Source organism: Mauremys mutica, chromosome 2, assembly GCF_020497125.1.
Source record: "Mauremys mutica isolate MM-2020 ecotype Southern chromosome 2, ASM2049712v1, whole genome shotgun sequence".
Classification (NCBI taxonomy): Eukaryota; Metazoa; Chordata; order Testudines; family Geoemydidae; genus Mauremys; species Mauremys mutica.
The window spans coordinates 19,224,007-19,245,789 of record NC_059073.1 but is presented as its reverse complement, the minus strand read 5'-3'; the positions used below and the strand labels follow the sequence as shown (position 1 = coordinate 19,245,789).

Here is a 21,783-nt window from a genome sequence, read left to right as displayed (position 1 = left end):
CAGAACCAGATTTGAGAGAATAATTCATAACTAATAATTTTGATTTCTGTCTACATTTGTTTCTTTCATATTTCATTTAGTTTCTTTTTAAAACAAATGTTTTATATATGTGTGAAATGGCAAAAGTTTCAGTAAAAGTCACAATTCATGAAAAAAAAAAACTATAAAAAGTATTGCTAGTTGGATTACTATTAACAGGGCCGGCTCCAGGTTTTTTGCCGTCCCAAGCAAAACAAATTAAAAAAAGCCAGAGTGCTGCCCCTTGAAAAGTGCCGCCCCAAGCACATGCTTGGAACGCTGGTGCCTAGAGCCGGCCCTGACTATTAAATCTTTTTGTGGTACATTTATTCAGGCTCACATTTAGAGATGGGTTGGTTAAGATTGGTTACAAAAGTCACATGACATTGGCTCTGGTTCCTTGATTGGATGAACCTGCTCAGTGTGGTTACAAGAAGCCATTCTGACTCATTTTTTCAGAGGGAGAGGCTGAATTTTGTGTGCCCTAACTGAGGCAGTCAGAAAAAAGCTCCTAAGGGCTGTGGCAGGGACCAGACCTATCAGTATCTTTCGAAGCTCTGCATAGTTTCTAATCTGAGAATGAACTGTTTAGTACCAAAACAGACACTCACGTACTTTCTTAGGAGGGCAGGGCCATTTACAAATTATATTACTGTAAAATGTTACTCCTAGCTGATATTACTCATGTCTAAGAACAATGAGTCATATATATATATATACACACTAAAAAAGTTGGGCTTCTGTCACAACTTATGAATTCATTAATTGTCATGCATATTTTAACTTATTGACTTTCACTGGTATTTTGCTTGAGTGAGCTGATGTGAAAGTGCAAATGTTGGTGAACAGTTGAGCAAACTTCATTGAGACTGAAAAAAATCTTCATTGTAAATTGAAACTCTGGACTGTATAACAAAAATTTCACAGAGAACACTACGGTGGCAAAGTGAACAAGAACAGCATATCATCATACTCCTGGGGAAATTCTATGCCCCAAAATGCAAAATTCTGTACCCAAAATGCAAAATTCTGCATATTTTATTTCTCAAAATAATGCAGTAGATTCATAGATTCTAGGACTGGAAGGGACCTCGAGAGGTCATCGAGTCCAGTCCCCTGCCCTCATGGCAGGACCAAATACTGTCTAGATCATCCCTGATAGACATTTATCTAACCTACTCTTAAATATCTCCAGAGATGGAGATTCCACAACCCCCCTGGGCAATTTATTCCGGTGTTTAACCACCCTGACAGTTAGGAACTTTTTCCTAATGTCTAACCTAAACCTCCCTTGCTGCAGTTTAAGCCCATTGATTCTTGTTCTATCCTTAGAGGCTAAGGTGAACAAGTTTTCTCCCTCCTCCTTATGACACTCTTTTAGATACCTGAAAACTGCTATCATGTCCCCTCTCAGTCTTCTCTTTTCCAAACTAAACAAACCCAATTCTTTCAGCCTTCCTTCATAGGTCATGTTCTCTAGACCTTTAATCATTCTTGTTGCTCTTCTCTGGACCCTCTCCAATTTCTCCACATCTTTCTTGAAATGCGGTGCCCAGAACTGGACACAATACTCCAGTTGAGGCCTAACCAGCGCAGAGTAGAGCGGAAGAATGACTTCTCGTGTCTTGCTCACAACACACCTGTTAATGCATCCCAGAATCACGTTTGCTTTTTTTGCAACAGCATCACACTGTTGACTCATATTTAGCTTGTGGTCCACTATAACCCCTAGATCCCTTTCTGCCGTACTCCTTCCTAGACAGTCTCTTCCCATTCTGTATGTGTGAAACTGATTTTTTTCTTCCTAAGTGGAGCACTTTGCATTTGTCTTTGTTAAACTTCATCCTGTTTACCTCAGACCATTTCTCCAATTTGTCCAGATCATTTTGAATTATGACCCTGTCCTCCAAAGCAGTTGCAATCCCTCCCAGTTTGGTATCATCTGCAAACTTAAGCGTACTTTCTATGCCAATATCTAAGTCGTTGATGAAGATATTGAACAGAGCCGGTCCCAAAACATACCCCTGCGGAACCCCACTTGTTATACCTTTCCAGCAGGATTGGGAACCATTAATAACTACTCTCTGAGTGTGGTTATCCAGCCAGTTATGCACCCACCTTATAGTAGCCCCATCTAAATTTTATTTGCCTAGTTTATTGATAAGAATATCATGCAAGACCTTATCAAATGCCTTACTAAAGTCTAGATATACCACATCCACCGCTTCTCCCTTATCCACAAGACTCGTTATCCTATCAAAGATCGCGATCTGCGGCAATTCAGCGGGAGGTCCTTCGCTCCGAGCGGGAGTGAGGGACCCGCCGCCGAATACCTGAAAGTGCCACCCCGCTCCGGAGTGGCCGCCCCAAGCACTTGCTTGATAAGCTGGTACCTGGAGCCGGCCCTGCCTCCTCTATTAGCTCCTTGAGTATTCTAGGATGCATTTCATCAGGCCCTGGTGACTTGCAGGCATCTAACTTTTCTAAGTGATTTTTAACTTGTTCTTTTTTTATTTATCTTCTAAACCTACCCCTTCCCATTAGCACTCACTGTGTTAGGCATTCCTTCAGACTTCTCGGTGAAGATTGAAACAAAGAAGTCATTAAGCTTCTCTGCCATTTCCAAGTTTCCTGTTACTGTTTCTCCCTCCTCACTGAGCAGTGGGCCTACCCTGTCCTTGGTCTTCCTCTTGCTTCTAATGTATTGATAAAAAGTCGTCTCGTTTTCCTTTATTCCCGTAGCTAGTTTGAGCTCATTTTGTGCCTTTGCCTTTCTAATCTTGCCCCTGCATTCCTGTGTTGTTTGCCTATATTCATCCTTTGTAATTTGTCCTAGTTTTCATTTTTTATATGACTCCTTTTTATTTTTTAGATCATGCAAGATCTCGTGGTTAAGCCAAGGTGGTCTTTTACCACATTTTCTAACTTTCCTACCCAGCGGAATAGCTTGCTTTTGGGCACTTAATAGTGTCCCTTTGAAAAACTGCCAACTCTCCTCAGCTGTTTTTCCCCTCAGCCTTGATTCCCATGGGACCTTACCTATCAGCTCTCTGAGCTTACCAAAGCCGCCTTCCTGAAATCCATTGTCTCTATTTTGCTGTACTCCCTTCCACCCTTCCTTAGAATTGCAAACTCTATGATTTCAGTATAATCACACCAGTTTCACTTATTTTTGGTAATTTATTTAAATTGTCATAAAGAAAAAAAATCACAATAACTGTTCAGCATTTCCTAAACACATGAAAGTTAAATTACAAATACTTGGTAACTAAGACCCTGCATTCCAGTTATAATCCTGGATTTTTATTTAAATTACATTACTTTTATTTTGATGTTTGGTGTTCTGTAAAGTAGAATGTCACTTTAAATTGTTCAGACTTTCCCACAAGAAAGTCATGCAGTTTTGCTAATCAATGTCCTGCATTTTTTTAAGTGGATAAGTAAAATAGATCCTGAGCTGTAATCTAATCCCATTGTGCCTTTCTGGCACAGGAAAAAAAAGCGAAAAAGCCCATAGACTTTCCTAGCTGAGGATTCCGTTACTGTCATTTACAAGAAGGCTCCTTTACACCACTCTAGCAAGGTAAAGGACCCTTAATTGACTAAGAATGGGAACAATTAACTAACAATGGCAATATGAGCAGCCTGCCTGTTTAGTTGTTAAGTTTCTGCTCTGCCTCAGGGACAGAGCCTGCTTCACACAGCCCTATGCCTCCAAGCCCAGGATGCAGCAACAGCGATGAGAGGGACAAAGTGAAGCTATGTCTACACTACCACGGTAAGTCGACCTATGCTACGCAACTCCAGCCACATGAATAACATAGCGGGAGTCAACGTATCTTAGGTTGAGTTACCGCGGGGTCTACACCACAGGGGGTCGACGGGAGAAAATGTTCCTATGTTCTTGTTGGGGATTGACTGGAGAGTGATCTGCAGGTCTTTACTAGAGCCCAGTCCCACCCCCTTAACATCTCTCCATGGATGCACACATGCACGCCCAGCCTCCCACCTTTCCTCCATGGTAATTGGCTCTCTGCTGCTGGCCGCACCCAGCAGATGTGCCTGGGCTGCCGCGGAAGGGGTATGTGTTCCCCACAGATTTCTTTGCTCCCAAATTTTTCTGCGGGGGAGCCAAAAAAATCTACAGAAATTATTAATTCTGCACCTCCTGCAGGGTGCAGAATTCCACCAGGAGTACATAACAGTGGGAACTTCAAATCCCCAATGGACCATGAGGTTTCCTCCTCCACTGTTCTTGCTGATTACAATAAATATGGATGAAGCTAAATTATTTGAATTATATGTTTAAAAAAAAGGTTCCCAGACTCCCCTTTCACCATGATCACACCAGGACAGAATCACAACTCTCACTGTAAGAGTAAAAAAACAAGCTCAGTTACTATGCTCATCATTATAACCAAATCTAAAGAGGGCAACTAATATTTCCTTGTGAATCTGTTATTTGACAAGCATTTTGAGCGTGATGGAGCTGGAAGAGAACAAACAACTCAATAATGATTTATTAAGGGATTTAAATAGCCAAAAATTTTGCATACTTCCAAAGGTTCTTATGGTTTGTAGGTAAATGACATATCACACTAATAAATATTACAACTTGACATAGGAGCTTGAAATTTACAGGAATAAAATAGATAGCAGTTTGCTGAGAAACTTATAATTATGTAATTTACTACCTATTTCTTCAATTTTTCCAGACATCTCTTTAACCTATGTGAGAAACTTTGTTTGTTTCCATTTGTTTAATCTGTTCCAGTTTGTTGATTTTTTTCCTCAGAAGACAGAACCTGAAAGCAGCACATCCCTTTGTCACTTTATCCTTTTAATAAAAGATGGCCATGCTATATTGACTGGACTACTGGAAATCAATACAGGGAAGAACTCAAGATAGAAGTGATTCTACTGATATGGGATGTATTTATAGGCAATTTTATGGCTTAGAATTTGATCTTGCAAGATGCGGAATATCATCAGTGCCCAATGAGGTTAATGGAGTAAAGACATGTGAACTGGGAAATGACTATCTTTAAATTAGTACAGGTGGGGATAAGACAGACAAAATGTTTATGTAATAATGGAAGAGAATCTCCTGAAATGCTCCATAAACCACTCCATGGGGAAAAGGCCACCATATATGGTCAATAAGCATGGAAGTCCTACCTCTGTGAGACTCAGTTGACTGCTGAAGTGAAGAAGTCTTCTGAGACAATAAAGCCTTTTACAGCCTATGGAGGATTTTTAAAGGACTTAAAAAGCCACATTGCTCTAATTATTCTGTTTCAGTAATATATTTACCTTTTTGGCAAGCACATACCAATACCATATGGGTGACCCAAGTTCAGGAATAGTTTTTGGATTCCCGCTGTGCAGGATATTAAAGAATAAAGCTGTCACAATTGCCTACTTTGGAAAAGGGGTGCAAAGAAGAGTGAAATGTTTTAGTGAACCTCTGCAAAGACATGAACAGAAACTATTGTTTGCTATAGGTAAGTATCATATGTACTAGCTACTTGTAACAAAATGCACAAAAATACTCATCTGAGTAACGACAGATTACCTTAGTTGGTGGGTATATTTGATAATCTACTTTCTCATTTACTTTCATACTCCACACTTATGCTTCAATATGAAAAGGGAAAAGATTGTATTAAAAATAACTTACCTTCCAAATTTTCAATTCTTTCAATGTTGTTCAAAGCTAAATTTAAATATTCAAGCTTCTTTAGTTTGCTTACATTTTCTGAAATAAACATACATATTTTATTTCAGTTCTATCCACAAGGAGAGGCATAACATTTTTAACTCTGTTTTACTGTTTAATTTATTTCTGAAAGAAATTAAATTATGTGCAAAGTGGGAGATTCACAATGGCATAAATATAAAAATATAGCAAATAACATTTTAATGCACAGAAAGTAATTGCTTTGGACAGAAAACAAAACATTTATCCTGGAGAGTGTAATAAAAATCAAATAGCAAAGACAATGAACACAGACATCTATATATCTGTTTAATCATTTGAAGATTAAAGGCTTGGTCCAAAGGCCCACTGAAACAATGGAAAGATTTCCACTCACTTCAATAAACTATGGATCAGGCCCATACTGCCCAGTCCTGCTCTCTGAAATTAGTGGGAGTTTTGTCATTGACTTCAATGGGCACAAGAGTGCTCCCCTTAATCTATATGCATATACTTTTCAGGCTGTTTCTTGTTTGTAGGTTTTTGAAAGATTAATATAACCCACTTTGAGAATGCAGAAGTCCATATTATACCATACCGGAGAATTAAGATTGTTTGTGAATAATTCCTAGGCCTGCCCCTTAAGTAATGTAACCATGATTACCTTCCCATTTAGGTTTTGTTTATAAAATGGCATGACAACAGACTGCCAAGAAACTGGTCTGGAAATCTGCCTTTTGCCATTTCTTTTGTGGCATCTCAACTTTCTGAACTTGCTACACTTTAAGCTTCCAAAGCTCTTTATTTAGATCTGTGATGCTGTGGGCTATGGGTGAGGAAATTAGGACTCATGGAATGAGATTTTCTCTTGGGATTAAGTTTGTGTACATAACTAAACAGTAATGACCATTTACAGATACGCACAGACACCTACTGGCCATTTCCTTTTGTGAATGTACCAATGACCTGGAAACAAATCAATCACAAGAACATACAATTTTGCTAAAAATAATAATGGTGAACCCAATAGCAATTATATTCAAAGTAGGCTGCTTGTCCTCCACGACACTGGAAACTAAACCTGCAAAAAGCACAGTCATTTTGTAAAGCAAAAGGTCTAGTCATTTCACTAATGTGTTTTGTAGTTGCTGTACTTGGTCATTTGATAAAATATGTACTGAAGTAAGTTAATTGTTTATCCACAGAAAATTCTACATCTCACAGTGCATTAGCTGGCTTTTATAATGCAGGATACTTGTGTGGTTGCAGATTTAGCTTCAAAACCTTCTCAAGTAATTTAGCAAAACTAGTTTGAAATAGGACATCTTATTTCACACATTATATGGGGACCTGCCATGGAGTAAGATGATGAAGAAATTTCATTTTAATGTTTCTACTAGAATCTATAGGAGAACTAGCCTGAATAAGTACTTCTAGAATTGTTTAATGTGATAGTGATTCAGGAAGCTGAGATGCTACCCAGGAAATGGAGAACGGAGCTCAGACATGTAATGCTAATGGCAATAGATTCCTAGCACATGTCCAGACAGATGGTGCTCAGAAAGAAGTTTAGCTTTATGAGTTTAAGAACAAAAGCTGAAGAACCAGGGGGGAAATAGAATTATAGCATCCTGCTGACCTAGAGATGATCATTCTTTGTGTCAAAAGCATTCCCAGCACAGATGCCAAGATTTCAAGGCCGTATCTGAGAATCTTTCCTTGACTCTAAATGAAGTCCCATTTAGGTGAGAAGCTGTAACAGCCCTCGAGACTCTAGAGACTTTTTTTGCGGCAAAGTACTGTGTAATCTCTGTAAGTCATTTGTGTTGCCTAGCATGTCCTTTTCAAACTGCAGAGTACTGCATTTCACTGAGCACACTATGTGCTGAAGAGAGATTCTGTCAGAAATCACAGAACAGAATGGAGCAGAGAGGTTTTTTTTGTAAAATAATCCTACAAAGAAGTAAACTAGACAGAAAGATTATTAAACCTATATAGTGCAAAGGGCACAGGAGACAGTGTTATGTTGTTTCCTTTGAGGCAAAAAACAAACTTCATGGACATTGTGTCCAAGAATCATCCCTGATAGATTGTGACAACGTGGCAGAAATGGATGAATGAAGAAAGCCAGTAAGATAACTTTTTCTAATTTATTTTTTCCCCCAAGATACTAAGCCAAATTTATCCCAGGTGTAATTCTGCTGAAAAAAAAAGTTACAACAGGGATGAATTTAACTCAGTAGATTCAGCAATTTTGCCACTCATGTGTTGCTCCACCTGCTGAGCAAATCCAAAGATTTGCCAGTCAAGCAATAGAGTATCCCATAAATCCTTTTCCCCCTTGCTGGACATTCCCCAAATGAGCTTCCAAGATAACTAATCAAGAAAAATTAACAACCTGGGTCCCAGGACATGGTTCTTTTCTCCACAAACAACTGCAATTAAGAGGTCAGCCAAATACATCTTTGTCCTATGAGAATGTCTGGTAATCCTTACTTGTGGGAAATAACAGTGATAACGCCAGATACAAGAGAGGGAAAGAGGAAAAGAAATAGAGCAGTAAATAAACTTTACCACACCAATCCCAGAAAGAGAAAGAAAAAGACAAAAGCCATGGCTTTTTAATATATATGTCATACGTATCATAGGTCTACAACATCTTGAGCACCTCTAGCTGAAAGTTGCATCCAATTAAGTCATAAAATCCACCCTATAACATCTAAAAATGTATGTAAGCTGAACCATTTAGCTGTCATTTTCCCTGCTGAGGCAATAATAGGTCTAATAGGACCCTGTGAAGACACTACTTTGTTGTGATTTCAGATGCCATTCATAGTGGATGAGGACAATTTTTCAGCTACTTCTTGAAGTAATTCCCTTGTCCTACCAGCTTCCGCCTGCTGCTTATGTCTTGGCACCGAGACATTTGTGTGATGGTACTAACTGCATCTGCTGAGAAAATGTGAAGTTGGGTGTCATCAACATATTAATGGTGTTGGAGCCCATGGCATCTCATGAACTCTTCCATATACGTGTGTTGAAGATGAGAAACAAGACTGTTCCCTGAAGCACTGAATGATTGGCCAGTTGCACCACCAATTCTATTATGTCTTTCATGCTGCTCATTATCACCTTGCTCTACATAAGGTTGAAGATGGATCTAACAGTAAAAGCAATAAGGTTATGTCCATAGCCAGCAAACAATTATCCATGAACTCTGCCACAGACATCTTCATGTCTTGTTCTAAAGCCTAACTTAGGCTTTGTCTATACTACAAAATTAAATCGACCTAAGTTAGGTCCATGTACAGCCACTGCAGTAATTACTACAGTGGTTCACGTCCACACTACGTCCCCTCTGTCGGTGGTCCCCTCTTACCAGGAGCACTTTCACTGATTTAACTGTGTGGGACATTTTGGGGCACTAACAGCTGGAAAGCCTTTCACTGCTCCGGGGCTGAAAGCCCTGGCTATCCATCCCCACCAGCAGAGCTGACAGCCAACAGGCAACGTAAGTAATGCAGTGTCTGCACAGACCCTGTGTCACCCTTACTACATCAACCTAAGTGCTATGCCTCTAGTGGAAGTGAAGTTATTAGGCCGATGTAGTGGGCAACTTACACAGGCGGGAGTAACATTGTAGTGTAGACACTTACAGAGTTAGGACAACATAAGGCAACTAACTCTGTAGTATACACCAAGCCTGAGATGAGTCCAGAACATTAGCAAGGTCAGGTGTTAGAGTTTACTCATCACCACATTGGTGATTTTCACTTAGGAAAGGGAGATTCGAAACAGTATGGTAGCTGGCAAGTTCACTGGCCAAGAGCGTTGATTTCTTGAGAAACAACTAGATGTGTTTTGCGGTGCTGGACATATTGTGTCTCTGATGATTTTGGTCCGTAGTCACGGGGACGTTTCACCTCTTTCATGTGCTAGGTAAGTAAGGCTTAAAGAGGTAGTTCAGAGGAGGCTGCGTGACATCAAGAATTAGTGTTGGCAAGCAAAATCCATGGAGATTCATAGCTTTGCTGATCAACATGATATGAGATGCTTTTTTCTAGCAATGAAAACCATCTGTGGGCCAATCTCAAGCAGCACAACCGCTCTGCAATCTTAGGAAAGATCCAGCCTTCTTAAAGACAATGGAGCCCTCAAGCAATGTTGGAAAGAACACTTTGAGACTCTATTGAACCATGAATCAGAAGTCTCAGCTGCCACCATTGAGTCCATTCCTCAGCATCCAGTAAAAGAACCTTGTCGACTCCGCATCTTCTGAGGAAGTTTGGCATGCCATCACTCAGACTAGAAACAAAAAGGCACCAGGCCCAGATGGCATCCCTGTGGAGGTCTTCAAAGCTGGTGGAATAGCACTCATGCAAAAACTTCATCAACTTCTTTTTAGAATGTGGGTTAATGATGAAATTCTACCCAACCTAAAGAATGCCAATATTGTGACCATTTTTAAGAAAGGGGACAAGTCAATGTGCAAGAATTATTAAGGCATTGCCCTCCTCTCCATTGCCAGGAAGATCCTTTTTCACATCCTTTTGAACTGTCTCCTTCCTCTTGCCAAAAACATCCTTCCAGAATCCCTGTGTGGTTTCAGACTGTCTTGGGGCACCACTGACATGATTTTTGTTGCATGACAGATCCAACAGAAGTGTAGAGAACAACACAAGCTGTTGTTTATGACATTTATTGATCTAAGGCCTTTGATTCCATCAATTGTGAAGTGTTATGGTAGGTGCTGTCCAGGTTCAGTTATCCATTGAAGTTCGTTCACATTCTCAGGCTACTTCATGATGGTGTGACCACCACCGTCCTCTGTAATGGGTTCGAGACAGACCCATTCACCAGACATACTGGTGTTAAGCAGGGCTGTGTTATTGCCCCAACACTTTTTTCCCAATCTATCTTGCTGTGATCTTGATTCTTATTCGTGACCGCCTTTCTTCTGGAATTGGGATTGAGTATTGTATGGATAGGCAACTCTTCAGCAGCTTCATTCTAAAATTAAGGTCACCAGGACTGTTATTACTGACGTTCAGTATGCCGACAACTGTGCTATCCTCATGCACACCGAGGCTGACTTGCAATCCACCCTAGATCTTTTCTCAGGTGCCTATCATAGCCTGGGTCTTTCCCTCAACAATGGGAAGACAAAGATGCTCCACCAGCCTGCTCCAGCACAAGTTGCCCCCCCTTCTCCCTCAAATTGTCATCAGTAGTGAACTCCTGGAAAATGTTGAACATTTCCCTTAGCCACCTTTCCCAGGCAGCCAATCTTAATATGGAGATTGAACATAGGGTCCATTGTGCCAGCGCATCCTTTGGAAAGTTGCTTTGTTGTGGATCTGTGGATGGAAACTAAGATACTGGTCTACAATGCAGTAGTCATCCTGCTCTTCTTTATAGGTGTGTGACATGGATGACATACTGAAGTCATCTTAAGCGTCTGGAGTAGTACCACCAGCGGCTGCCTTAGGAAGATTCTCCTTATCAGATGGGAAGATCATTGCACCAATGCCAGTGCTGTCTTTGCAGCTAACATCACCAGCGTTGAGGTGAAGATTATGAAACATCAACTTCAGTGAACTGGCCAGTGTGTGCAGATGACTGATACTCATCTTCCAAAGCAATTCCTCTTTTCTCAACTTAGTAACGGTAAGAGGACTCAGGGATAGAGAAAACACTACAAGACACCCTGAAAGTATATTTTAAGGGAGACACTGACCCCATGAATTGCAAAGAGCTGGCTGGCAATAGACTGCAATGCTGTTGCATCATACATCAAGCCTCAGCCCGTTTTGAAGAGAATCATCTTGCTCAAGAAGCTGAGAAATGGCAGAGGAGGAAGGAAAGTGTACAGTATCCTGGCCAGCAGTTGTGCTCTCTCCAAGCAACCACCTGTCATATATGTGGAAAAATCTGTAAAGCACAGATTGGACTCCTCAGCCATCTTAAGTCTCATCAATGACTTTTTGCCTCCTGGCAGACATCATCCTCGTATTGAGGGATAGCTGCTATCGCCAACAATGTGATTTTCTTGGGAGTCAGTTGCACTGTAGTGCAAACTCTATCTGGAAATCACATGCACTACCATCTACTAGTGGTCTACATTAAGCTAATTAAAGAATAAATGTGCATCTTATTAAAAATGAGATCAGCTGCAAGGAGCTGTTGTGCAACTGATGCTCTGTAAGATAATTAATTGAAAGAGCACTGTGATACCCCACACTATCCTACCAGAAATGTGAGGCCCATCAGAAGGACAAGATAAATTCTTGTAGGAGTTGGACACTGCAACAACCAGAATGAGATCCTCACCATCCCTGCTCTGACCCTTTGATGCACTAAAGCAATATAACAGAGCCCTAAAAGCCCTGATTCTGACTGGGGGATCATTATCCTAGCATAAGTGCTGCATAAGGATGCTCTCTAAAGACCCAATCACATGAAGGTCCCTCTGATGACCCCGTGCTAAGGGGTGGGGGAATCAGGGTAGGAAGAAGGGAGTATCAGGTGGAGGGCCACAATACAGAGCACAGCAGAGATCTCATGCAGTGCTGCAGCCTACAGGGCAGCTTGGGAAAGCTACTGTAATTTAGGCCCCCAGGTCTGTCCAAATTACTTTGGGAGCCTCTCTAGCCCTCAGAGCAGCCCAGGATCAGGAGGGCACAAAGCTGTGTGTCTTGAAGTAATTTTGAGCTGTTTCCTCATTTAAAAAACCAAACTCACAAGATACATGCTAATCACCTCTAATTAATGATTTCCTTTTGTTGCTTCCTATCCCTCATCCTTCACCGATATACCTTGTGGCAAAGTACCTGCTTCTCCCCAGCTGGCTCAGTCCCTTTTTGCCTTGGGGACACAGGCTTGGGCAAAGTAAAAACCTTCCCAGTCACGCAGGGTCTGGCTGATCCTCCTCTCAGTCAGCCCCTTGCTGTTTTTCTCCCCTTCTGGGGACAGAGTGCAGTCTTCCTTGCTGGAAGAGGGCAGAGACTTACTGCACCTATTTGCTGGCAGCTTCTCTGCTTCTCTCACTCCCCCCGTTTCCCTGCCAGGGAGGGTTTAAAAAGGTCACCAGCAATTGGGGCCAGCTGAACCAAATTAGTTCCCTGGTAACCCTTGTTCCAGCTGAACCTAATGTCTCACAGCTGCCTCTCCTCAATGGATAGGGAGAAGCCTTTTAACCCCCCTGGGACTAATTCCTACCCCCCCCTTCGTAGCCATTTGGCCTGGGTTTGCCACATATCCCCCCCCCCGCTCAACACTACGGGGTTGGGCTACTTGGGTCGGAAAGCAGTGCACCCTTGACAGGCCATCTGCATTGCCATGTTGGGTTCCAGACCTATGTCGTACTTTGAAGTGAAAGGGTTGAAGCGACAGAAACCGTCTTGTTACCCTCGCATTTTTGTCCTTGTTTTGGTGCATCCACTGCAAAGGGGCATGGTCCGTCACCAGGGTAAACCGCCGCCCAAGTAGATAGTAGCGGAGGCTTTCTATGGCCCACTTTACTGCCAGGCATTCCTTCTCCACTATGGCGTATTTCCGTTCCCTAGGTAGGAGCTTCCTACTGAGGAAGAGGATGGGGTGTTCGTCATCTCCAACCATTTGTGAAAGTACCGCCCCCAGCCCTACTTCCGAGGCATCCGTTTGTAGGATAAACTCCTTCCCCCAGTCCGGAGCTACTAGTACGGGGTCTGTGCAAAGGGCCGTCCTCAGATCGGCAAAAGCGGCTTCTGCTGCAGCAGACCATTTTACTATGTCTGGGCCCCGAGCTTTGGTTAGGTCTGTTAATGGGCATGCCCTGGTGGCGAAGTGGGGAATGAACCGCCTATAGTACCCCACTAGTCCCAGGAACGCTCTGACCTGTTTTTTTCCGGAGTGGTCGGGGCCACTTCTGTATAGCTTCCAACTTGTTGAGTTGGGGCTTCACCACGCCCCTCCCCACTACATACCCCAGGTACTTGGCCTCAGCTAACCCGAGTGAACATTTGGACGGATTTGCAGTCAGTCCTGCCTTCCTCAGGGTGTCCAGGACTGCCTCCACCTTCTCCATGTGCGTCTCCCAGTCGGGGCTATAGATAATGACGTCATCGAGATAAGCTGCCGCGTACTTTCTGTGGGGTCGTAACAGTTTGTCCATTAGCCGTTGGAAGGTAGCGGGAGCCCCATGCAACCCAAAGGGGAGAACAGTGTACTGATATAGTCCTTCTGGAGTTGCAAAGGCCGTCTGCTCCTTGTCGGCCTTGGCCAGGGGGATCTGCCAATAGCCCTTGGTAAGGTCAAGGGTAGACATAAACCGTGCCTTTCCCAATCGGTCAATCAGCTCGTCTATCCTGGGTATAGGGTATGCGTCAAATCGGGACACCTCATTCAGCTTGCGGAAGTCATTGCAGAACCTCGTACTGCCGTCCGGCTTAGGCACTAAAACCACGGGACTGGACCATTGACTATGAGATTCTTCGATGACTCCTAAGGCCAGCATCTTCCTGACCTCTCTCCTAATCTCTTCTCTCTTGGCCTCCGGGATGGGGCGACTCGGGCTACTCTGTCTTTCATCTCCAGCACATGTTCCACAACGTTTCTCCCCAGGTTCGGCTGTTCTTCCCAGTCTTCTTTAGCCAGGTCCAGTATGCCCCTGGGGTGGCGACCATATAACAGCTCGAAGGGGGAGAATCCAGTGGAAGCCTGAGGAACCTCCCGTACAGGAAACAGGACATAAGGCAGGAGGGCATCCCAGTCTTTCCCATCACGACTAATCACTTTCCGTAACATGTTTTTCAATGTCCTATTAAAACGTTCAACAAGGCCGTCGGTCTGGGGATGGTAGACCGACGTTCTAAGGGTCCGTATATGGAGTGGTACATAGGTCCTTCATCAGTTTAGACACAAAGGGGGTCCCTTGGTCTGTCAGGATCTCCTTAGGTATTCCTACTCTGGAAAACATTTGGACCAATTCTTTGGCTATGGTCTTGGACATGGTATTCCGTAGGGGTACGGCCTCGGGGTACCGGGTGGCATAATCTAGCACTACCAGAATGTACTGATGGCCCCGGGCTGACTTCTCCAATGGCCCTACAATGTCCATAGCTATTCGCTCAAATGGAACCTCGATAATTGGCAGAGGTACCAAAGGGGCCCTTAAGTATGGTCGGGGCCATGTATTTGGCATTCCGGACAGGAGGTACAATATCGCCGGACGGCCGCATAAATGCCAGGCCAAAAAAACCTCTGTAGGATCCGATCAAGGGTCTTATCTACCCCTAGATCTGCCCACTGGTCTTGGGGCCAGGCCTCCCGCAGTGCCGTCCTCTCGAATGCGAGGAGATATGCCTCTATATCGTCATCTGTAGTCATCTTCTGTAAATAGTTGCTAGCCCGTAGCAGCCGTGCGTCAGCGTGGCCAGGGCTTTCAGCTGGTCCACTACTTCATTCAGGGTGGCTTGATCTTGGGCCGCCTGGTTCATCAGCAGCTGGTTGGTCTCCTGTTGGACACGTACTGCCTTTTGCTGGGCCGCAGCACCTTCACAACGTCCTCCATTTTTTTTTTAATTAATTAAATTTTTTTTTTGTGATTTACCTTGCCCTGAGGTGGCTTGCCACAGAGTCACACTCACTAACACATCCCACTTCTGACACCACGTGTGGCAAAGTACCTGCTTCTCCCCAGCTGGCTCAGTCCCTTTTTGCCTTGGGGACACAGGCTTGGGCAAAGTAAAAACCTTCCCAGTCACGCAGGGTCTGGCTGATCCTCCTCTCAGTCAGCCCCTTGCTGTTTTTCTCCCCTTCTGGGGACAGAGTGCAGTCTTCCTTGCTGGAAGAGGGCAGAGACTTGCTGCACCTATTTGCTGGCAGCTTCTCTGCTTCTCTCACTCCCCCCGTTTCCCTGCCAGGGAGGGTTTAAAAAGGTCACCAGCAATTGGGGCCAGCTGAACCAAATTAGTTCCCTGGTAACCCTTGTTCCAGCTGAACCTAATGTCTCACAGCTGCCTCTCCTCAATGGATAGGGAGAAGCCTTTTAACCCCCCCGGGACTAATTCCTACCCCCCCCCCTTGTAGCCATTTGGCCTGGGTTTGCCACAACCTTCTATTTGGATTCTAAGATTTTCTAGCCAAGAACTTTGTCTTATATTTGGTTTTAAAGGGCCCAGTAAACATTTGAAGCTATTTCAGTTACAACAGATTCTCTGTAGGTCCTGGTCTACAAAGCCCAGGCCTAGTGTAGTTTCATATCCGTCTGTGGGATGCTTATAGACAAAATTTTGCCACTCACTTGCAGAGTTTCGCCATCAACATATAAAGGAATTATTATGAGAACTCATGAAATAATAGGCTAAAAGTGAACTTTTTGTACACCTTTCTGTATCAGCATACTCTGATGTCTCTTATGAGTTAGGGAAGAAACAAGTGGGATCAAAGCGATTATTTTTAGGATTGTACTTGAGTTGGAGGATTTCTTGGCATCAGTATAGGGTGTGCTAGTTCCCTGTAATTCATACTGTGTATCAGAGTGTTTGCTTTATTCGTTGTAAGAAAGACATAAAAAAATAAATCTTTAACAAAATACGTTTTTAGCAAAAAAAAGATCCATGCCTTTTTATCTATCAACATTTTTTTAAAAATAAAATCATTTCAGACCTATATACTGTTGATAATTCTTAACTGTATGTTCTCTCTTTCAGCTATTAGGGCCCAGTCCTCTGAGATGCTGAGCACCTTAACTCCCACTTAAGTCAATAGGAGTTGAGGGTGCTCAGAATCTTTCAGGATTGGGATATTTACTGATTCTCTTTTTGCTCATTTCTTTCCACTCCCTTAAACTCAAAATCTTATGGCCATTTTCTTGACATGCATGTAACTCAGTTTAAAAAAAACCCAAAACAATGAATAAAACACTTACCAATTTTTGGAATTAGGTTATTTTGAAGATAGAGGATTTTTAAATCTCGACACAATTTGTCAATGTATTCTAGTTTTTCTATTTCCTGCTGGTGCAAGGAGATTTCTTCCAGGGAAAAAAGTTCACAGTTGTTATGCTCTGCACGTTGTCTAAGAAGTTCTTCAGTGACTGCAAGACACATCACCATGTAATGGAAACTGATTTTATGGAGGGAATTTTCTGGTAATCTATTAAGGAAGTTAATTAAATCTTTTCTTTGTCCTTAATAAACAGACATTCAACACAAACACCAATTATAATACCTACCACTACAAAATTAGCAAGAGACATGATGCCTCAGCACATTCAGCCATGATAGCTATCACTGTGTGAATGAAATTGACATTATTTTTGACACAAGAAATTATGAAGTTGGCGGTCTTCCCTGGGGACAAAATTTGATCCTGCCATAAACTGGTACAAGTCTCATTGTCTTCAATATAGGTCAGACTGTTGGCTGATTTGTGCAGCAGTGCAAAGGAGGAAGGGAGTATTGTATGTTTGCTCTGAACTCTCAGTCTTCGCTTACCAAGGACAGCAACTGTGAGTGGGGTGCAGTGGAGGGAGAGGGGAGTGGCAGGTTAAAGGAACATTTGTATGTCAGACTTTCACCCTGCAAGGTGAGAAACTGAGGGTTACACATCCCTACACTGGCTCACCCCTCTCTATTGCATCAAACATAAGCTACTTGATTTCACTTTCAAGACCCACCATGGCCTCCACCCACCCTACCAATCATCTCTCATTCACTATTGAGATGTCAGTCTCCGTCACCCACTTGTTACATTTTCAAACAAGCACCTTTGTGTTTTCTACTATGCTACCTCTTACACTTGGGAGGAGCTCCCCATAAACATCTGCAAAGCTAACTCATTATTCTCCTTCAAATCCCTCTTTAAAACTCTCTTTCCCCCTGATTCCTTAAAAAAACTGGATAAAGATTAGTCTACTGGTGTGCTGAGACCACTGCCTATCATGCTGACCAATAGAATCTCGTTGTTTCCTTGTACTCCCCCGACTGTCTGAATCCATCTATTGTTTCTTGTTTTAAACAGATTATGAACTCTTTGGGGGCAGGGACCATCTTTTTATTCTGTGTTTGTACAGCACCTAGCACAATGGGCTTTTGGTTCATGACTGGGACTCCTAGAAAGTACTCTAATACAAATAAATAATAATTAATAACACAGAGGAGGTCAAAACTGGAGAAGACTGAGTGGGGCAGCAGGTAGACATGAGATAGGATAGACCAAACAAATTGAGATTTCAATACTTATAGGGTAATTTTGAATTGGGTTTGGACATGGCTAGAAAACCACTGAAGATGACAGAAGAGGAGGGCAATATGAGTCCAATTCTTATAGTAAGAGTGAAATGCTGGCTGTAGCATACAGCAGTAGTTCTCAATGTTTTTTCATTAGTGGACCCCTAAAAAATTTCAAATGGAGATTGGGACCCCTTTGGAAATCTTAGACATACTGTCTGCAGACCACAGGCTGAAAACTACTGTTCTATGGTAATGACAACTTTTCACGGTCCCCTTAGAGCAGCAGTTCTCAAACTGTGGGGCAGGACCCCAAAGTGGGTCAGGATCCCATTTTAATGGGGTCACCAGAGCTAGCTTAGACTTGCTGGGGCTGAAGCTGAAGCCTGAGTCCACCGCCCGGGGCCGAAGCTGAAGCCCAAGGACTTCAGCCATGGGCGTCAGGGCTCAGGTTATAGGCCCCCCGCCTCGGGCTGAAGCCTGGGGGCTTTGGCTTCCCCTTTGCAGGGTGGTGGGGCTCGGGCTTTTCCTCCCCCCAACCAGAGTGGTGGGACTCGGGCAGGCTCAGGCTTTGGTACCCCCTCCTGGGGTCATGTAGTAATTTTTGTTGTCAGAAGGGGATCACAATGCAATGAAGTTTGAGAACCCCTGCCTTAGACATAGTCTGCAGACCAGTAGGGGTCTGCAGACCACAGGTTGAGAACCACTGGCATACAGGATACCCTGAAGATTAAAGGGTATGCATTTGGAAAAAACAAGGAAAGGCAATATTGTAATAGCCAAGATCAGAAGATTATGGCACAGATAAAGATACCGGCAGAGATATGGTCAAATTAAGAAAGGGAAAAGAGATAAATCCTCTTCTAGAAATAAAAAGCAAAAAAAGATTGGTACCAAGAGAGGTGAACGCTGGAGATATAGAGCCTGATTCTCCACTGCCTTGTACATTTTATAGTTACTCATAACTTGGTAGCATTTTACTCTCACTGCACAAGTGTACGTGACTACACAAAGTGCAAGGCAATGGAAAATTGGGCTTACTGGCTTCCTGATCTTGCTTGGAGAGACTGATAATGTCAAAAATCACCCTCAAATCAAAGAGAGAGAGACCTATGTCCAGAGGCAATTAGTTCACTAACATCCCAGAAAAAAGCAGTGTCAGTATTGTGAAAAAGTTGAAAGTCAACTGAAACCAGTAAAAGCAGTGATCGGAAACATTTTCCTCCGAACTTTAATAATGTCAGAGATTGGAAACTGGATGGTAGTTAGGAAGTGAGAGTTTTAGTCTGAAAATGGTGACACCAGACAAAGATCCATTGGCGCTAGTGAGTGATGATGTCAACTGGTGACAACAGGTGACCATTTATCCTCTAGGTGGTTAAGAGTGGGATTCCAGTAATGAGATGCTTTCATTCATAGAGGAGAAGACATCAGGGAGAGCTGTGAGGAAGCTGAAAGAAATCGAAGCATGTGTTGGGCTGCAGATAAATCAAAAGACAATGATAAGCCTGGACTTAAGGCAGCAGTAAACTTTTCTAACATTATTTTAAGACTGAAAATACCACAGGTTCAGAAGATGAAGCCACACTACTTCACACAGCAATGTCTTCTCTCAGCATGCATCTGCCAACTTCACACAGAGATGTTGATTTCCAAAGCACTAGTTTAGCCCAGCAGGGGACTGGCAGCATAACAGCAGTGGCAATATACAATTAAAATAGATTAAGAGAAAGTGGAAAATCATAGAGTAAGGGAAAGCCATGAAGTCTAGAATCTCCCAGTGTTCCTGTTCCTAATTGGTCTATATCAAGTTACTCGGGGGGGGGGGTGATTCTGCCGGACTGCACAGCTGCAGAAAATGTCCCCGCAGAATTCCTGTGGTTCCCTGCAGAAAACGGCAGGGAAGCAAAGGGAAGCCGTGGGAGGGGGAGAGGGTGACCATGTGCGCAGTTTGGGGGGGGGGGGAGGGATTGCCCCTCAAACAGAGGCAAAGCATGGGGGGGGCACATGGGATTACATGCCACTGCCACCGCCCCTATTTCTGCAAAGGCAGAGCTGCCCAGCTGAAGGAGGCTGTGTCTAAGGCTCCGCTGACTCTGCAGCTGAACGCAGCCTCTTGGGTCCTAGTGCCAGTTATGCTCCCTTCTGTGTGCTGGGAGCCTTCCTATTTTCTGTGCAACAGTGAGTGCCCGTGGTGGGGCTGAGTAATGGGGGTGGGGGAAATGAGAGAAGGGGGGACAAGGGAGTGGGGGGAAGAAAGGGGGTGAATAGGGCAGGGGGAAGGGAATGTGGGAGTGAGGGGAGGAGGGTGGAGAAGAAAAGGGGATAGGGGAATCCCGGAGGGAAGCGGGAGCCCGGCATGTGGTGTCCCCTTGGCAGCAGTTAGGACTCCCCTGTTAAGCAGGCCCATCGAACGCTCCCCCTGACAAGCCCTGCCCCCCTACACCTGGACCCCTTCAACAAGCTCCCCACACCCAGACCCCCACCCCACTGAGCCCAACCAGGTGCACCTGGACCCCCACCCCATCAAGTGACACACCCCCAGCACCCAGACCCCCCCACTGAGCCCCCACACCCAGACCCCCCCGCTGAGCACAACCACCATCACCTTGATCCCCTGCAGAGTCCCATTGCCCCTGTACCTGGAACCCCGCAACAAACCCTTGTGCATTCAGATCTCCCACTGAGTCACCTGCACCCAGATTGCCCCACACCTGGATCCCCCCACACTGAGCCCCTCCACACTTGAATCCTGCTGGGCTGAGCCAGCCCAGCCACACCAGGTGCACTTGGCACAGAGGGGCAGGGCACAGGGGTGTTTCTGGGGCAGGCCCAGCCCTTGCACTGTGTCAGGTCAAGTGCAGCCTCACTGACAAGTCCCTGTACTGGGGGAGGTAGGGGATTCAGGGTGATCTCCCACCTCAAAGCAGTCAGTGGCCTGTGCTCCTCACTGGAACCACATTTATTTATTGAAAAATAAAAATTGCAGAATTTTAAAACATTGTGTTCATAATTTTTAGCATTGAATTTTAATTTTTTTGGTGCAGAATTCTCTCGGGAGTAATCAACTGTACCACCTTTCAGAGTGCACCATTTTACCTCTCAAAAATTATGATCTCATAACCGAGTCACTTTTAATGTCTGTCACTTTGAATGCCATTAAATACATGGACTGGAACGTATTTCAGGTTCTTTCCAGGAATGAATGATAACAGTTTACTTTCCCTACTTTTATTTAAGATTTTAAATTATGATGTAGTGGTGTCTATTTTTGGTTTGGAAGAAGAAAAAGATGTTTATAAAGTCAGTGTGATATCTTTAGGCCACAACATGTACATTCTCCCCTACCCTGAAGTTCTTCCATTAGCAAATGTCCTTGTGGAGACACTTTGATTTTCTGAAACTGACCACGTTTGCTGAACAATAGGGAGAAAAATAGCTAAAAAGGTAAACACTGCTCCCTCCATCTACAGTGGACAATTATGTTTGCAAGTAGGATTCCCCAGGCTCTGGGGAAGCCTGGGGATGTATAGTAGCTGAGGATGAGGAGGGCGGGAGGGGAGAAGCTGGGAATGAAGGGAAGGAAAGCTTGGGCATGGGCATAGGCGGCAGGTTATATATGTTTCCATTGCTCAAGCACCAGGAATATTCAGGGCTGGGGGCCCTGCTCCAGCAATATTTGGAGCTGGGTCTCTCCCCCGGCCCTGCCTGGATCGGGCCCCAGCCCCCGCGGGTTTCCCCCACCGCCGGGCCGTGTCCCTGCCCGACAGAAAGCAGCGCGGGGCCTCTCCCCTGCCTGCTTCTGCTGCCTAGAGCAGCTCCCGGCAGAACTGCTGTCTGCTGCCCCAGGGTCCT

General features: G+C 44.0%; 1 protein-coding gene across 3 annotated transcripts in view; it reads right to left on the bottom strand.

Moving 5' to 3' along the window:
* The window catches only part of DNAAF11 (dynein axonemal assembly factor 11), a 51,228-nt gene that overhangs the window by 27,169 nt on the left and 2,276 nt on the right, over positions 1 to 21,783 (bottom strand). For 2 of the 3 annotated variants that reach the window (XM_045007696.1, XM_045007695.1), the window contains exons 2-3: positions 16,626 to 16,793; positions 5,699 to 5,776 (exon numbers count right to left, since the gene is read on the bottom strand). In XM_045007696.1, coding sequence (XP_044863631.1) covers positions 5,699 to 5,776; positions 16,626 to 16,793 — 246 coding nt within the window. Of the gene's footprint in view, positions 1 to 5,698; positions 5,777 to 16,625; positions 16,813 to 21,783 lie in introns of those variants that run through there. The other variant, XM_045007693.1, reaches the window with a different exon arrangement.